Below are 17,862 nucleotides of genomic sequence, written 5' to 3'. Positions count from 1 at the left end.
CACGTGGATTATGCTCTCTCTTTGACATGTTTGTACCTCTACCGACCCTGTAGATTCTGTGCATTGAACATAACACTTCATATCTGTCATCTAAAGAGCTCATTTCCGACTCTCATGTTGCGTCCTTAATTTTTTGTAAATGGATCACCAGGTGATCTGGGAAGAAATTATGTTTCTCTTTGAGAAACGGCGAAAGGAAAGAAAGTGGGGAAGGTGACTTGTTAGCATTGATTCTCAAGCAATACACTTTGGAATAATTTCTGCCGTGATTGTTTCTTACATAACTCCCTGCATCTAATGCAGACTAGTTCGCTCAGCAGAGAGTATAATATAACATCGGGCCTTCTGAGTTCTTAATTTCCCCTCCTGCAATAGAACAGGGCTTGAGGCGTGATCTGTAACTTCTTTGATCATCATTTGGTTTTCTTGTTAAGAGGTTGAACGGTTCTTTTCTTAACCAAATATTTTTTTTATTTGTTCAGATGACATCCACCTCTTCACCCTCCCCCCCTTTTCTTTTCATCATCAGCAAATAAAGATTAGGTGGGCAGATTATAGAAAGCATTTTCAGTCTTGTGCTGATCTTTATTCCAGAGCCTTTGTGATGATATTGATGATGATGATGGTCAAGTGGACAGTTTGATTTTTGTGTTTGGAGCTAGTTATAAAGAATCAATATTATATCAAGGGGTAACTTTCGTGATAAAGGACTTTAACCACTCTGGCTATTCATCATAAGTCTGTAGCAAGCAGATAGGTCAAAAGAAATTATATTGCACTAAAGAGTGTGTCTTCTTATCTCTCCCATACCAGGGGAATAAGGGACAAGCCGATCGATACAGTAGCTGCTGTATACTTCTTGCAATTATCAATAGCTGATTTCGTCTTTTGAGGCCTGCATCTATTAATACAAGCTAATAATAATCTTCTGCGCATATCTATAGCCAAGGGGATAAAAGTTTTATACCTGACAGCACTATTTATAGTTACTAATATATGTTATACTATTTATATATGTATTCATCTGACTAGTCATTTTAAGTGGCATATAGCTTTGTACACAGATGAGTAAATATAAAGTAGGTTTATCTGCGTATTTACATATGTAGATGGTGTGTATATTACTGTATATATGCCTATAGCTAAATGTATACAGATCGTATGTATATTATATATACATGTACACATGGTATAAACGTGAGTGTTTACATAGTGTATATATACACACACACTGAATTTATGTTGCTGTGATAATGTATAGATATGTATGTACTTTATATATGTCCATGCTACTTAAAAATGGTTTGTTAAATTAATATCTCATCTATTAGGTTAAAGAACAAAAACTTATAGTAGTTGGGGTTTGCTAAGTGTGAGCATGAGGCTGAGTGTATATTAATCGATGTTTATTTAGATCTAAGAGTGGCATGATATTAAATAAAAGGGAAAGTAACTTAAATGTTTAAGGCAAAACGTTTAGGAACGATTGTGCAGTAGACTGGTTCTATAAATCTGACGGCGGAGCTCGTTGCTTTCTACAAAAAAATTGTAATAGAAAAGAAACATCTTTATAATTGACATTTGACATGCTGTTTGGGTTAGGCTGTGGTAGACCAAGCACAGATTTCGCTCTGATGGAAACATTTATCATCGTGATTGCTACAGAGTGGCAGGTGGTGTTATCAATTACCTCTTCTTACCAATAATAATATTAGTATGGTAATATCTTTGCTCAAGTGAGAACGAATTAGCGGTCAGTTGCTGCAGCCTTAAACACACAAAAGAGTGCTAGATTTAACCCCAAGATCCTAAAACAAAAGTTGGGGTGAAAGAGGGGAGAAGAGACTTCATACTGAAAGAAAGAATAAAAGATAATATAAAATAAAGTCCAGATAATTGAACGTCCCTTCTGAATAAAGTTGCTGAAGCAAATTTTAAAAATAACCAGCAACAGACTGATTGTACAAACTGTCAGATCCATCTTATCTATATGTGGGTTTCTTTGATAGGTTTATGAACACAAATCTTAAATATTTATATACATGCAGACGGAACTATGTATACTCTCCTTGTGAAATCAATTTTGCAGATAAGCTTCGTTTTTTCCTGAATAAATGGTACAAATTAAAGCAAACACCTAATTATGCGTCCCATTAATGTAAAAACTACAATACTAATTGGTAAATAATATTATTAAGCAGACAAAATAATAACGTGTTGCTTTTTACGATGAAAACAACATTGCAAAGGGAAAGACAATTAACAAATTAGATTTAATTATAGAGGAGAAAAGCAACTTTTGTTTTTTCATCAGTATTAAAATATTTTAATAGACCCGCCAGTCATGTGGTTAAGAATATGAGTGTGTACCGTGTGTAGTCGTACATATATAATTGTATATACATGTATTTTATATACACATTTACATATTTCTATGCTTGAGTCTACTGTACTTATCTGTTCACACACACGTGCATAAAAGAAAGGGAGATTCTGTTAATCAGTTTCCCCTCCGAAGTGACCATATTTTTGCAGCCCAACTTCAGTAAATATGTTTTCATACTTCAGCGTGAAAGATTAAATAGGAGAATCGTGAAAAAGTTTCCATCTAATAAGGGAAGTGGGGGGAGGGGACCGAGAGATTAGAAACCACTTTATGATAACTTTAGACTTGCATTCCGAACCCTTTACATGTTTGGGTTGACATTGTTCACCTAAATCAGTTACAAAAGTTTCGCCTATATGATTTGCTCATTTACAAAACGTAGCGATCAAAGCACTCTGCTTTCTGATCTGAGGGGCATATGCAGGTGTGGGTTAAAAGTGATCATTTCACCAGAGTCTCGTCCGTCTGCTGAGCCACTCAACGAAACGTGAATGTAGCCTGGTCTTAAAACGACGCAGAGCCCTGCACCTTTGTCCACGGCTTAAGTGTATCGCTTCTTAAAAAAAACCAACTCTATAAAATGTGTCACTTGTTGTAACCCTAGAATATGTAAATGTCAAGAGATACAAATCTGGTAATTATGCCTTTCTTGCCTTTGTGATCTCCATTGTTCATTAAATATTAAAGACTGGATTATTTAATTTTCCACTTAACGTTTCTCTCACGTCTGGTAAAAGCATATTAAACTTTTTAAGCAGAAAACAAAGTACGTTCTCATAACATTCTCAAAGAATTGTTTTCTACGACAGGTTGTAAGCAATACAAATCCCATACAAGTCATCATTGAGCTACTGAGGAAGCTAAAAGACCTTGAGAAATAGCAAATGCTAAAGTTTAGGGAGAAAATGTTGATTGAGCAACAACAAAATCCCTTCCGAAGATGACGGGATGAAAATTGACACATTTCTGTTGCTACTGCAATGGGGCGGGGGGAGAGGGGGAATGCCTGTGCTAGGTTAAAGTGCAGCATCTCTGATTCCAGGCGAATGTTTTAGACACAGTCGGTAGCTGAGCTTTTTTCACCTAAAGCAAGTCTGTAGAAGTTTACCTCTGTGCCATCTGAAAGAGAAGATGTAAATAGAACATGTCCACCATTGCACTTTCTGAAGGCTACTTTAACACTCGCAGGCGATCGCTTTTGCCTGCATTGTATATATACGTGTGTGTGTGTAAAACTGTATTTGTGTGTGGTGTGTGCTATAGTCCCCTTCCTGTCGGTGGAAATACATTATGTTTAATAAGTGCTTAAGCTCCCTTCCCCTTCATATTGGAAAATTACATCAGATTTCAGTCCTCAATGTCGTTTCCAGACATTTTAGTTTCGAAACAGTCCGGGTGACAAACTTTCCGCCAAAGTGGCTCTGCGCAGAAAAGTTAGAGTTAGAATTTAGAGACTGCAAGAAGTATTGTATTTGTAAATGCAGAAGGCGCTAGAAAGGGGTCGACCTTTAAAATCACACGAATGGAGCGTAGAAAGCAAACAGACGTCTAACATTTAAAGCCATTTTTTTGCCCTTTCTAGGTTGTTCTTTTAGGATGTGTTGAGGTCTTTAAAAAAACCAAACCAAAAACGAACAGCCAAAATACAAAAATCTCTAAAAGCTTGTGTGGCCATAAACTATCCAGACTGGCCTAACCTGGCGCCTTTAATTTATTTTGTTTTCCTACGTCAAAATGGCGAAGAAACCAAAAGCCGAGCGATAATATCATAATGCAAAAGATAAAAGAAACTTGCAGCATGGGAAGTTTACACTGAAGTCTCCCAAAAACGCCGGGGTTAGTGTATTTTAAGGACTACAACTGGGGGTGGAGGCGAAAAAGGACGGAGATTAGGAGGAAATCCATTTCACTGGTCTTAGTCTCAGTCTTCTCTGTCCCCAAACCCCTGCCCACGGCTTCCTTCTGTTTCATGCCAGGTGAGCTGTTGCTCTCGTGGTCCCAAACAAGGGGTCTGGGAAACTGTGAGAGCCACTAGAGCAAAACAAAAGAGGGATGGGGCGCAGAGCCGAGGGGCCTGATCTGTAAGTGATATTTAAGTAAGGAAGAAAAGGGGAGAAAGCAGAGCCAAAAAAACGCAAACAAATAAACGTCGGAGGCTGGAGGGAGTGTCCCCTGATCACTGTGGGATGATGATGCAGAGGATGCTGGGGCCATCGGTAACTATGTGGTACATCCTAGCGGTGGCTCACTGTTATGGGAGGTGCCTGCGCGCGTGTCCCTCTCCCCAGCAGAGATCTCCTCAACCACCACCAAAAAAAAAAGCAACTTGTGGCTTAAGTCTAATACTTGTGCAGTTCCCCAGGGCTTGAGGTGAGCCAGGACAGAGGGGACGCCCACGAGCACTCGCCTCGTGGACCATCCCTTCGCCCCAAAACACGCGAGCCAGCGGACAGCCCCAGGGGAAGGGAGTGAGGGGCTCGCTGCTGAGCAACTCGAAAGGCAACAGAGGGGCAGGGTGTGGGAACCCAGCTCTTCCCCGCCCGCCCTCCTTTAAAAAGAGGGGTGTGTGTGGGGGGGGGGGGGTTGCGAGACAACAAGCCGCTGTTGGGAAAGTGTCTGGGGGAGAGAAGCACTTGGAGGCGGCTGGGAGCAGATCGGGCTGCTGAGGAAAGGGGGGGGGGGTCAGGAGGAGGTGGAGAGCTGGAGTAGTAGGAGGAGCCGCCGTGTGACCCGCACCGCTCCCAAACTTGAAAGTTTATCTGCCCGAAAGCACCAGCAGCAACCTCGGTTTGCACATTCCTCCTGTTACGCGGAGAGGAGGCATTGAGTGGGGGGAGAACCGGCAGATCTCAGCTGTCGCGGGAGTGCGCGGAAGGCGGGGGAGACCCAACTCACCCCCCAGCAGGCAGCACAGCAAGCGAACCCTAACCCAGAGAGAGAGAGAGGACCCCGGGCTGGATCAAGCTTCTTTGCAGGAGATCAGACTTGCTCAGCACCCACGCGCGAGAGAGACTATTGCCAGTAGCCAACGGGGCACAAAAGTGAGCTTAGGCGGGGGGCGAACGCCGGGCAGTGTGTCCCAAAAAAGTCACCGCAACCTGCTCGAGAAGAGGGGGGCAAAAACTTCCTACCAATGGACAACAGGAAGTGAGCAGCACCACCAGCAACGGGGAGGCTCTGCTTGGAGAAAGAAGCTGCAAGACAAAGAAGGAAGGAGAGAGGTGAAAGACAAAACTGCCCAAGGGTTTGTGGTTTTGTCCCCCTCCCCTCGCTCCCTCCCCCAAGAGGAAAGAGCAAAAGTCAGCGAGGTGGGGGAAGGAGAAAAAAGAGAAGCAGGACGGAGGAAGAGCAAAAGACAAGAATGTGAAGCTCCAAGGAGAGACGAGGGGAAAGAAAGCGGAGCACACCCACAAAAGTTTCTCGCCTCCCGACCAAGCAGAAATCGAGCCCACACGCGCGCCCATACAGAAATCAGATGCCATCCAGAGCAACTTCTGGGGAAAGAGGAGCCAAGAGAGAAGAAGACGCCGAGTGGTGCAAAAAAACAGCCCAGGGAGCAGAAGAAAGCCAAGCAAAAGTAGCGGAGGGGGGGCGGGGAAGAAGAACACGAAGATCATGACCTTCCCCAACAAGTGAAGCTCGCACATATGTTGTGTAAAGTGTGTGCGCACCAGAGCCCCGCTGCGCGCTGTGAGTGCGTGTGTGTGTGTTTTGCTGAGGCTGCCCCTGCAGCCGCCGCCGCCGCCGTTGCTGCTGGGGTCGGTGCCTCTTGCAGGAGGCGCTGCTGGTGCCGGGGAGACGCATCATTTGGCGGAGTGAAGCGGCTAATTGCTGAGCCCCGTCCCTCATTTACATATGCAGCCTGAGTCCGCTGGAGCCGGGCCAATCCGCGCTCGCCCCCAGCACCATTAATCGCCATGCATTATTCACAATCATAATTACCGAGCCCCATGCGCGATCCGCGCAGCCGCCCCAGCTCGCAGCGCACGACCCACAGCACCGCGCACACCCCGCCCGTGTAATCCCCCCGCTAGCTCGCTCAGTTTGTTTGGTCCCCCCCACACTCGACTTTTTCTTTGCGATCAATTATTTCTAGCCCCCTCCCTCCGGCTACCCCCCCTCCCGCTGATGCCTCTGCAAAAAGCAGCATCCAGAAGCCGCAGTTAGCAGCATGTCTCGTCGAAAGCAAGCGAAGCCCCAGCATCTCAAGTCGGACGAGGAGCTGCAGGCGGAGGTAGTTTCTGAGCACGGTAAGGGGCTGCTCCGTGTCTCTCTGGCTCTGTGTGTCTGTGATGGGGGGAGGGGGAGCGGTTATTTATTTATTTTCATCGCGGGCCACGGCTCGTCCCCCGTGCTGCAGAGAGTGGGGATTAGAGCCGCTCCGGGAAGACACAGCGGAAAAGTTAACAGTTCAGCCAAGTTTCTCCTCCCCCCCCCCCCCCCCCATCCCTCCCATCAACGCCCAGCTGGCCCTGGCGGCGTTTTCATCAGCGCTGGACTTGGGGGGGGGGGTGACTCCTCTGGGTTGCCCCGGGCTGTGGGAGCTGCGCGAGGCAGAGGGGTTGGCACCCGGGAGGCGAGCTCTCCTCCCCCTTCCCAGCTGGGTTTATTTGCTCGCTCTCGCGCGCCCAGGCGTAGTTTCAGCCGAAGAAATGCCCCCTCCCTTCCCGCCCCATCTCCTCCCCCTAAGCAGGGAAGTTGGGGGCTGCAGAAGGAGCCGCACAGGGCAGCTCCGCCAGGCTGGGATGCGCAGCAGCGCCAGAGGGGCTCGGAGCAGCCCGGCTCCAGCCACACTCCCAACAAATCGGGCCAGCGCGCTCAGCCACCCCGCACCCCCCCCCCGAACCCTCCTCAAGGCGTCGGGGCTGCTGAAGGGCCCCCCATTGCCAAAGTGCCCATCCCCCCACTTTTTAGGTGGGAAGGCTTTGCCTTCCCGCACCTCTGACTCCTCCCCCCAGGCAGAAGGGGGCTTTGGGGAGCGGGGGGGAGAGGGTACAGCCCCTATGGGTGTAGGGGACGTTGTCATAGCTGGGAAGTTGGCTGGCTGGGGGAGCAGAGTTTGTCTCGAGGAGCCTGGGCGCTCTTGTCCCTTTCCTCCCTGCTATCTTTGCTCCCCATCTCAGTTCAGTTCCTCTGGACTCGTCTCTGATTAATATTAGTCCTAATGACTACAAACGATCACTGCCACCATCATCTTTCACAGCAGCCACATGGAATGGGGAAGGTTTATTTTTCCCACCCATCCGCCATGAGTCCCCCCTCCCCCCACCCCCATACACACACACAGAGGCACATATGCCTGGTTTAATATCACCAGAGTGCCCAAACTACCAGTAAACAAGTGTCCCGGGGCTGCAGTGATCCCCCCCAATAACATTTTGAAAATGGGGTTTCAGGCTTTTTAAAAATAGAATTAACTGTGCTGATTAGAAGTAAAATTTGCAAAGGCTGTCCTACAGCGCTCACTTTTCCTTGGTTAGGTTCAGGGCTTCCACTGGAAAGTTTTCTTTTCCTTCTTCCATACAATTTATCTTTTTAATTTCTTGCATAACCAGTAAGGGAGACACTATTTCCAGACTCCCTCATTACTTTATTTTCCCAAAACAACATGCAAAAACCCACATGGCTTTATTTGTGCTTCAAAACTGGAATTACTTACAAGTTGCATGGGGGGGGGGGGAGGGAGGGAAGGGATAAAAGTTGGAGCCTAAGGAGGATTTTGACTATGGCATCAGAACTTCACAACCTAGAAGCTTAGGGTAGTGTGAATCCACTTCATCAGGTTAAAACATCTGTCAGATTGGCAAATCTTCAAACAGGACTGCCACCACCCCTTTCTCCTTCCCAGGGTATTTTTTTGGGATGGGAGGCGGTTGGTTTTCACTGTCCAGGGAAGGAAAGAGAAGGGGCTGCGAACCACTTCTGGAAAAAGCCTTTTGGATACTGACAATAAGAGACAGGCAAGGAAATGCTGCTTTCTGTCACACCTGAAGAACAAAACATGGTGTATTTTTATTTTACTTTAGTTTAAGCATAGCAGTGACCGTGCAAAAATTAAATTGAAATTATTTGTCATTGTGGAAACAAGATTAATTAAACAGTGTCTATTGGGAGGGTTCTTGGTTTAAGAATTTCTCATTTATAAACTTTTAAATGTTCAGCATCCATTTCAGTACGGGGGGGAAAAACCACTGCATTACCTCATTATGTCACTTCTGGTGAGTTAATATATTGAAGAAAATTCTTAAACTATTTTTGTTTTGCTTTGTTTCGGGAGTCTTATCGATGTAGCCATGTCACCCGAGATTAGAACAGGAGATATGCTAAAAAGAAACGCTTGCATATGGTGGGTAGATTAAGGACAAAGAATCTTTTTGTCATGGAAATATTTTTTTTTTTTGGTTTTGTTTTGTTTACTTCATCACATAGAATTTCTCACACTTGGTTTGTTTTGTATTGCCCTCAATGACTACATGATCAAATGAATGGATTTATTTCTGCCGAATGAGAAAGACAGTCTTTCCATCAAAAGGACTACATTGCATCCCAGTGAGGAATTTTAAAGCGTTATTATTGTGGTTCCTGAATAGCTCAAAATCGGCTTTCACAGCAGCCCTAAAATGCAACAATGTAAATACTTCTCAGTCTTAGAAGGCTGTTATCAAAATGTGCTGTGTCCCCTTTTATTAAAACATATTTAAATTAATGGAATGAAACCCCTCGTAGTTAACAATAAAAAAGCTGGAGCAGTGTTATTGGTTTTTCACTTTCATTTCAGAAATGTGAACAAGGTGAACTTAGTAGTGTAAACAAGTTGAAGGATATGTAGTGCACATTTGTATAGTGTAAATCATTTGCACTTTATAATACAAAATACAAATATTGCTACTTTTAAAACAATTTAAAAGGTCAAATATATTTAGTTGCACAAAGAAGATCTTAGAATTAAAACATGTCTTTCAAGTCAGTGCTTTTCATTTCCATTCACAGTTGTAATCAAGATATTGCCACAGTTCCTGAACATATTTTGCAACAGGCCAAAAATAGTCAGTCCAGGACAGAACAGAGGAGGAGTCATTTTGCAGTTTTGTGGGGGCATGGGGGGTTTAAAGCAAACAAAGTAATAATGCTTTTATTTTATCTGTATCCTTTTACACATTTTTAGAGTACGTACACTCTGTGATAGAAATTATTGATAACCCAATATTAAGTTGAGGAAGCTTATTTATTTAATGTAAGCATATATTTAATATCATTATCGAAATATATTTTCATTAAGTGAAGCATTTTAAGTGAACGCTCTATAAGTCTATTACTTATAATTAAAAATGAACAGTAGCAAAAGGAAACCTGACAGTTTGGAAAACAGAATGGAAGATAAACAGTAGGCTGTATTTAAAGTTATATGGAGGCCAGTCAACGTAGGTGGCAATGTTACAATGGAAGCTTTAGAATTGTAGTAAATAATTTTTGAAGTCAGTTTGGATGACAGCATAATGCAGTCGAGTTTAACAACAGAACAGTCTCAGTATGGGCAGTCTGATGAGAAAGTGTTTGAAATCTGAAGATCATTGACAATGTCATAAGCTACAAATTTACATTCAGAAAATCATTTTAAATGATTTTTTAATGTGGAAAGGTAAAATATGCCTTTTGTAAACAGGAAAAGAAATGCTGGCAAACAACTAGTAATGATAGATTGCTTTGCCAGATATATTGTAGAATAATGAACAAAAAGATATTTATTCACACGTTTTAAGGATGCCATATTGAAACAAAATGATGGGAATCATTTACAAAGAGCGACAGAAGAATTGGAAAAACTGTTGTTGCTATCAAACACAATGTGTTCTTCCTTTTTAAGAAAAAAATATTTCAGATATTAGTGTTTTAAATTTCTAGTGTTTTTCCTAAATCAACAGATTACAGGCAATTAAAAATTATATTCTACTAAAGAAAAGAGAAATATTACATACTTTTTGACTCAGATTAATTCATGATACTAGTGAAGAGCATGAGTTTAGCATTTTTAAAGTAGGAATAATTAAACAAAGTTTTTATTATGTTAAAAAAGTGATTCCAGTGTTGCTGTTCTAAAGTTCTAGTAAGAGTTACTATGGCAATTGATGCTTTGGACTGTTTTCATTCTAAGCTAATGGGTCAGATGTATTATTGTTTGTTTTGAGAGGAAAGAATACCTTAAAGGAAAGAAGTAATGGCAATCTTTGAATAAGATTTTGCAACCTAATGTCTGTTAAAAATACCAGATATAATTACATTAAAATGGTGGGGTTTTTTACATTTGCAAAATGCATAATACATTCTAATTCCTGTATCTTTTGAATGCTGGTGAACTAGAATTACATTATGTATATTTTAACATCTACTGGCTGCACTAATAGTGTTCTTTTGAAATTATACATATATAATTACACCAATTCAGTGTAGAGTAATCAATTTTCTTTAAAAAAATATATTTGATATATATATATGTGTGTATATAAATTAAACACACACCCTACAAGCATAAGAATATATCTGCATAAAAAATATAAAAAAACAAACAGCCAATAAACGCCCCCAGATTTTACGTCATATAATTTAGAAACACAAAATATTTTTTTCTCTAGAACTTGAAAGGTGACAGTAACCTATCAGTAAACGTGAAACTCCTATGATTTTGCAAACAATCTTTTTGAAGCAACAACTTAGTTTAAAAATAATATCTTAAGGTAAAATAGAAGTATTGCTGATTAATTGCCACTTTACTGGGAAAGGACAATTTACATTGTTTGCTTAAGTTCTTTTGGAATTCTTGTACATAATTCATCTACAAACTTTGTAGTTTATATAGTTGTAGATAATTTTTATTCTCTTTAAAGGAAAAATGTATGGATTAACATCAGGAATTATTTAATAAGTTGATTGTTGTATGCAAGATAATGGAAAAAGAAGGCAAAAGTGGGTCAGTTTTCATTTTGTGCTGCTAATCTCAAAGAAGTTTCACCATTGATCTTGAGGTGGTCATATGGATATTTTCTTTTCTTTGGGAAATCTTCAAAGGCGCTACGCTGACTTCTGTATAATAAGTATCAGCAAGATACTAATACGTTTAAATGTAAATGTTGATAACCCGTATTTTCTAAAATATTTGAAAAAATTTCATTCGAGAAGCTAGTATTCAAGCTTCTTTTTAAATAAGAATTTATTTTAAAAAAATCAAACAAATGTCCATAAATTATACCTCTGAAAAACAGTTTAAGTCCTGGAAGATATTTAGGAGGGTTTTTTTTTTTTTTTTTTGGTTTGTTTTTGTCACCCCACCCCACCCCCCATCTGATTTGTTGACTGATTGCCAAGCCGGGACAAGCATAATCTGTAGACTGTCCATTGACTCAGGAGGTGAGTCAGTTAGTTTTGCTGATAATAAAACAGGTCTGGTATGACATTAAAATAGTTCAGTTCTGACATATTTTATACAAAATAAAGCATACATGAAACACTTAAACCAGAATATTTTTGCTGACAGTAATGTACTATACACTTTTCAGAGGAAGTATTGTTAAATACTAGTTATAATTGTACATTTTTGTTGAACAGTACATTACAATGTAGAGGGCCAAAATCCTCCTTGCTATACCCTGGTAAAAACCTCCCACTGAATTTTATAGGAGTTTTCCATGAATAAATTGAGCAAGGTTTAATACATAATGTACCTTTAGGGTCATTTTTAAGTGTTGTTCTGTTACAGATGGTTTCTTTTCTTTTCTTTTCGAAGGGGGGGAAGTAATTGGCAATTGGAAAAGCTAGAAAAATCATACCATAAATGAATTATAGAAAACAAACATGTGAAATTTTAAAATAATTATTTTAAATGACACTCTAGGTTTTTGTTTTGTTCTAATTTACTATACACAATATTAGTACTAATTTTCTTAGTGTTGACTTTGTTAATATTGTGCCTTCTCCCTCCCTCCCAAAAATCAAAACTCCTGGGGTTGGAAAATACACCAATAAATAATACCTCTGACAATGTCAATAGAACGTCTAAATATTTTACAATGTAGGCCTGTCTTTTTCAATCCACACTTAAACAGGTTAAGTTTTGTGTTCAAGACCACCCCTTCTGTATTTTCTGTGCATTAGTGTCCAGCGTACTATAGAAAGTCTGTTTGGTCTCAGTGAAAAGGTGGGATTGCACGGAGTGCCAACAAGCAAGCTTCCGAAGGACTCTCCCTGAGGGTGGGTAGTTAGAAGTGCTTTAACAAGGCTTGCTGATTTAACCTTTGCCTGGTTTGCCCTGCCAGGGGTGGCCACTAGATGTCAAGCTCATAATACAATTAGTACATCTGTGCAGTTGACCTTGGCAGCACGGCTTACCACTGTTCTGTTAAGTGTTAACACTGAATTTGAGTGTTAACTAGAGATCCCTGTGAGTTTGCTACATGCTGTACAACTTATCAAATGCCCATCTAGTTCAGGACAAGTGTTTACAGTTCTTAAAGAAGTGAAAAGGTTTCCTTTTATGCAGCCTTGCATCTTGAACTGCTTAATTAACCCTGCAGGTGCCACATCACTTTTGTTTCAATTAATCAAAACAGCCTTATTGTTCACTATTTCAAGAGAGCCCTCCAAATAGCTCTATTTGGTAATTCCATTGTATGATTTTATATCTGTGTAGTAATATGTTTCATAAACTGCAGATGACTAGCAGTAATAGATTTATTTAGCTTTTTATGCAGCTTTAGTTATCCAACACAACACTGCAGTACAGAGAATGGCAAATGAGCAAAATGACTGAGCTACATAATTAGCAGTGAATTACTTAGACTTCGATCCTACAGACGCTTGTGCACGTGAGTAACTTTTACTCACAGAAGTTGTCTCATTGACTTAAATGTTTGTGTGTTCATTCCTCTTGTGCATAAGCCTTTGCAGGATTGGGCTCTTAATTGGCTTCTCATATTTGTGGTCCTGTAAACACAGACTGGCCATTTTTTCGGTGTTTGTTCAGACATTGGTCTGTTTTATTTTGCAGGGTTAGGCAGTCTAAAATTACATTTATGTAGTTTAAGACTTAGTTAATCATCAACTTTCTGAAACAAGGATAGTATGTAAAAGCCTGGTGTTTTATTTAATTCTTTAGCCTTATTTGATTTTGTACTTTCTGTTTCAGTTCCGGCTATGTTACAGTTATCAGCCTTGAAACTGTAAGGATTCCTAATTAAAAAAAAAAATTGTGTTTCAAAAAAAAGTTAGCATGTTTGTGTATATTTAATTATATAAATGTATTTTCTCTATATATAATGTGATATCAGCCAACTGAATAGCTTATTATATATGGTCTTGAAACAACAAATATCTTATTATTTGATACAATATCTTACATAGATATTCAGAACAAATTGTGAATGTTGCATCCCTTCCACATCTGCATGCATACATAATGGCACTAGTGTTTTAGCTAACTAGTGCTTCATTGCACAAATTAGAAACTGCAAATGTTTTAAACAGAAGACAGTTAGTGACAGTGCCACAGGTGGCAGTTACTTAACAAATTCTGAGATTTAGGCCACTGAATAGATCAAGCTAAGTGTGCCAGGTCAATACAAGTTTTTGCATAGCAAGAGTGCCCTCCACTGTTCAAATCCATATTAACAGCTTTTGTGGTCTGTGAAAAAGGACAGAGAATTTTTCTATTGAGCCTGGAATTTCTTCTCCATTGTTAAACACAGTAGGGGTCTCTATTTGTCTCCTCCTGTTTCACAGCTTGGGCTCAGTATGTGATAATTCATCTTTCTTTATGGGATTCAAAGCTATCATAAAGAGTTAAAAAGAATTAATTTGCAAGAAAATAAATGTCTTCTAACAATTTAAGCAAACTTTTAAAATGCTTTGTACATTTTAGGAGATAAAGCTAAAGCAAAAAGTAGTAATATTGTTCTCAAGGATCAATCAATTGTAAGGTTACTGGCTCATGGGAAAGTTAATATTTTTTGAAGAAAATAAAATTATTTTTTATATAAGTTTAACAAATAAAAATTATGCTTGAAAAAATGTTTGTCTACTCTGACAAAATGAATTATAAGTATTTGTCCAATTCTATATTTCACTGATCTTTAGTAATTGGGAAGCATATTTATAAGATCTTTTCCTGCAGATACAAACAAAACTGCTAAGACCTGCTGTTTGAAATAACTATTAGAATTGCACGCAAGAGATTTCTACATCTAGTTTTGTGATTAGAGGACATTTTTATCTTTAACTGGTAGGGGGAAGGGTAATTTGTCTTTTGCTGAAACTTCTTTATAGTTCATATGCTGCTTCACAGAAAAAGATTGGCAGTTTTAACTTCATACATTAGAAGTGCATATTCTTTTAAACATGATTAAAGATTTTCTGTTATTAAATGCTCTGTAACTGTACCTGATTCACAAATAAGAGATTTTCCAGCTTTTTCATTGCCATTATTATTACTATTGCGAGTGATCTGAAAAGTTTTAGAAAACGTTTTGTTTAACAAATATCTTGGACCTTTCACAATATATTTCTTTGGTTATAAAACTTTCAGTAACACGTTAACTTTTGAAAGTATACTAATCTAAAAAATGAGTGTTTCATTGTTTTATCTAATTCTCTTGTGAAAGTATGTACAATTATCAAGCACACAATTTAAGGCTTTTATGATGCCACTGGAACAAAAATGTATAGTAAAACAATGCATTGCCAGAGAACATTACTTTAGATTGTAAGGATCCTTATCTAATATAATTGAAAAGGTGCTTTACAAGTAATTTATCTGCAAAAAACAGAGTGGTTTTTTTTTAAATAATAATAATAAAAACAAAACAGGAACCAAGCTGAAACAGAGTGAAACAGTTTTGGCTCCTTTCACATTGTAAAACTGTTTGTCCTAAGAAAAATGGCATTTAGCTAACAGCACGTATTTAGGAGTTATTCTTACTAGACTGAAATACTTAACTTAAGCCCATTTCATAGCAGTAAATGGTATTTAGTATCTCTGAAACATCCACTTGTTATCTTTTCTCTCACAGGTATTGAAAAAAACGTTAGTTTTCCGGTAGCACATAAGAGAATGTCCTGCTGTTTCAAGACTCTTGAAATAGTGTCTACAAACCCTATTGTATCTATACATAGGGTTCATAGCTGTGCCAGTTTTTTTCTAACTTTACACGTTTCCTCGTGTTAACTGGAAGAGTCACTGTACCATTTAAGTCATGTTCCCACCCTCTGTTTCTCTCAGACTACAAGAGAGAAGATTAACATTGCATTCCATATAGAGATGCATTGCTTGAAGTATGAACAGCATTTGATGAGTATAGTTAGTGACACTAGTAAAGTAGAATTCTCTCCACATCAACACCTTGTACCTCCCAAATAGTGCCAACAGAGCACACAAGTAGTGCAAGATATTACGATAACAAAAATGACTTCCTCAAAACATCTTCAAATAAATTAACATGAAAAATTCAAACAAAGGGCCCGACCCTCAGCTGGTGCAAATTGGCGTCCATCTATTGAAGTCAAAGCAGCTACAGTGATATTTACACTAGCTGAAGATCTCGCTTTAAGTATCTTTGTGGATGTGTTAGCTACAAATTTTCACCAGTTTTCATACAGTAACCCTCATGACTGTAAAGTTATTTTTCATCCCTTGACCATTAGCAGCTTCAATAACTGTTAGTTGTTGAATTGCTAATGAGAAAAATCAAATAATTGAAAAGTTAGTGGCTCAAACCCTGAAGTCAGAACTCAGACAAAATTCATATTCAACTCCTATTGCTTCAGTAACAAGTACAGGATGTCTACAAGATTAAGCAGTTACTCTATTAACTAAAAAAAAAAAAAAAAAACCCTCCACGTAAAACTTCATTGTAGTAGCACTTTCATTATCTAATCATTGTTTTGAGCAGAAATAAAAATGATCAAATACTGCATTATTTAATTTAATCAGTTTTATTTTAGTATGTGGAAGAGTAAAGGAAAGTTTGTAACATAAAGCAAATGCAAAATAAATGATTAAAGTATTCCACCAGCAGTACAAGTCCAGACTAATATAAAAAAACACTTCTTGGCTTAAAACTATGACAGATGTAAAAGGTTGAACAGCCTGGAATATGATAAAATGGTGAGATGAATTTCCTCTAGCCTATACAGCTATTCATATAAGTGTGATGCTTGAATTTTATCAGACAGCAAAATATACTGTTTCTGATTAATATGGGCAACACGGAGCAATCTACTTTTCAGCAGAAGTCCCCACTGAAATCAATGGGAAGTTATGTTTAAAAATCAGTGGCACAATATGGCACTTTTTCATTTTGTTTTTTAAACTAATAATTAAAATTGAAAGTGGGGTAGAAAGCTAAGTGCAAAATATATCTGCATACATTTCATTCCAGTGACTGCCCTTTTTTTTTTTTTAAGAATAGTTAGAACTCACCACTTTCACTTACATAGTTCTTTTTCAAAGTGTCTGTATGGGACCTGATCTTAAAAACTGTTACTTGCATGAATAGCCTTGCATAAGTAAGGGTTACTCACTCAAGTAAGGGCTTGCAGAATTGGGTACATAGTCTATAATTCTGTAAAGAATCTCAGCACTCACAGAAGGTGCTGTACAATTAATAATGTCTGTATGTCAGATTAATGTTTCCTACAATTAATGACATCTGCTTGCTTGCCAGTATAGAAAGTGAAGCTTTGGGAAGGTTATTAGTACTTTTTGTTTTTTTGTTTTTTAATATTTCATAAAAAATACCAAAATGATCTCTTCTAGATCGGCGACATTGGTCAGATTCTTTCTGTGTTTTGGAGTTTATTTTAAAAATCTACTTTCTACATTGCTTTTAAAAAATACTATTTTTAGAAAATGGTTAATTTTTTAAAAAAAGATGAATATATCTGGCTCTATAGTTTAAAAAGTATTCTGGATATTTATATTCCTGTTGTTTTATTGGAGGGGAATCCGAAAGGCAGAGTCTTTCCCCAGTCTTTAAGGGCCCAAACCTACTCCCATAGAACTCAATGGGAGGCTTGCCATCAACTTCAGTGGGAGCAAGAGTGGGCTGTAATAGTCTAACTATAGTGTTTTATTACATTTCATATTTTAAGTTAAGAGGCACACTTGAAATGTAAAACCTTGTTTTTCTTGAGCTGTACATTAGCATAACAGGCTGGTTATAGCACTGATGTATTATAGAGAGAGATCCATGTTGATAGTCTCTCATGATAATGTGTGCAGTGGCTTAGGCATCTATTGAAAGCTCATCTACCTGTATTTCTTAGTTATCACATATCTAAATCACAAGACTGTCTCTAATTTAGAAAAAAAATATGTTTTGAAATAATGAGAATACTTTTGAATTTGGATGTAATGGTTATTGTACCTTGTCTGAAATAATTACATGGTTTGTATTTGAGCAGTACATTCTAGATTAGAGAACTGCAATATT

At 38.9% G+C, this 17,862-nt stretch overlaps 1 protein-coding gene across 6 annotated transcripts in view; it reads left to right on the top strand.

Annotated features, from left to right (window-relative positions):
* Window positions 1-5,034: 5,034 nt before the first annotated feature.
* SALL3 (spalt like transcription factor 3) overlaps window positions 5,035-17,862 on the top strand; it is a 25,796-nt gene continuing 12,968 nt past the window's right edge. For 2 of the 6 annotated variants that reach the window (XM_042860448.2, XM_042860449.2), the window contains exon 1: window positions 5,037-6,636. In XM_042860448.2, the coding sequence (XP_042716382.2) occupies window positions 6,558-6,636 (79 nt within the window). In that variant the 5' untranslated portion in view covers window positions 5,037-6,557. Of the gene's footprint in view, window positions 6,637-8,134; window positions 8,605-12,532; window positions 12,629-17,862 lie in introns of those variants that run through there. The other 4 variants (XM_065585123.1, XM_065585125.1, XM_005281449.5 and 1 more) reach the window with 4 other exon arrangements.

Source organism: Chrysemys picta, chromosome 2 (assembly GCF_011386835.1).
Source record: "Chrysemys picta bellii isolate R12L10 chromosome 2, ASM1138683v2, whole genome shotgun sequence".
In the NCBI taxonomy this organism is placed as follows: domain Eukaryota; kingdom Metazoa; phylum Chordata; order Testudines; family Emydidae; genus Chrysemys; species Chrysemys picta.
The sequence above is the reverse complement of the archived record's forward strand: the minus strand, read 5'-3'. Positions and strand labels throughout refer to the sequence as shown.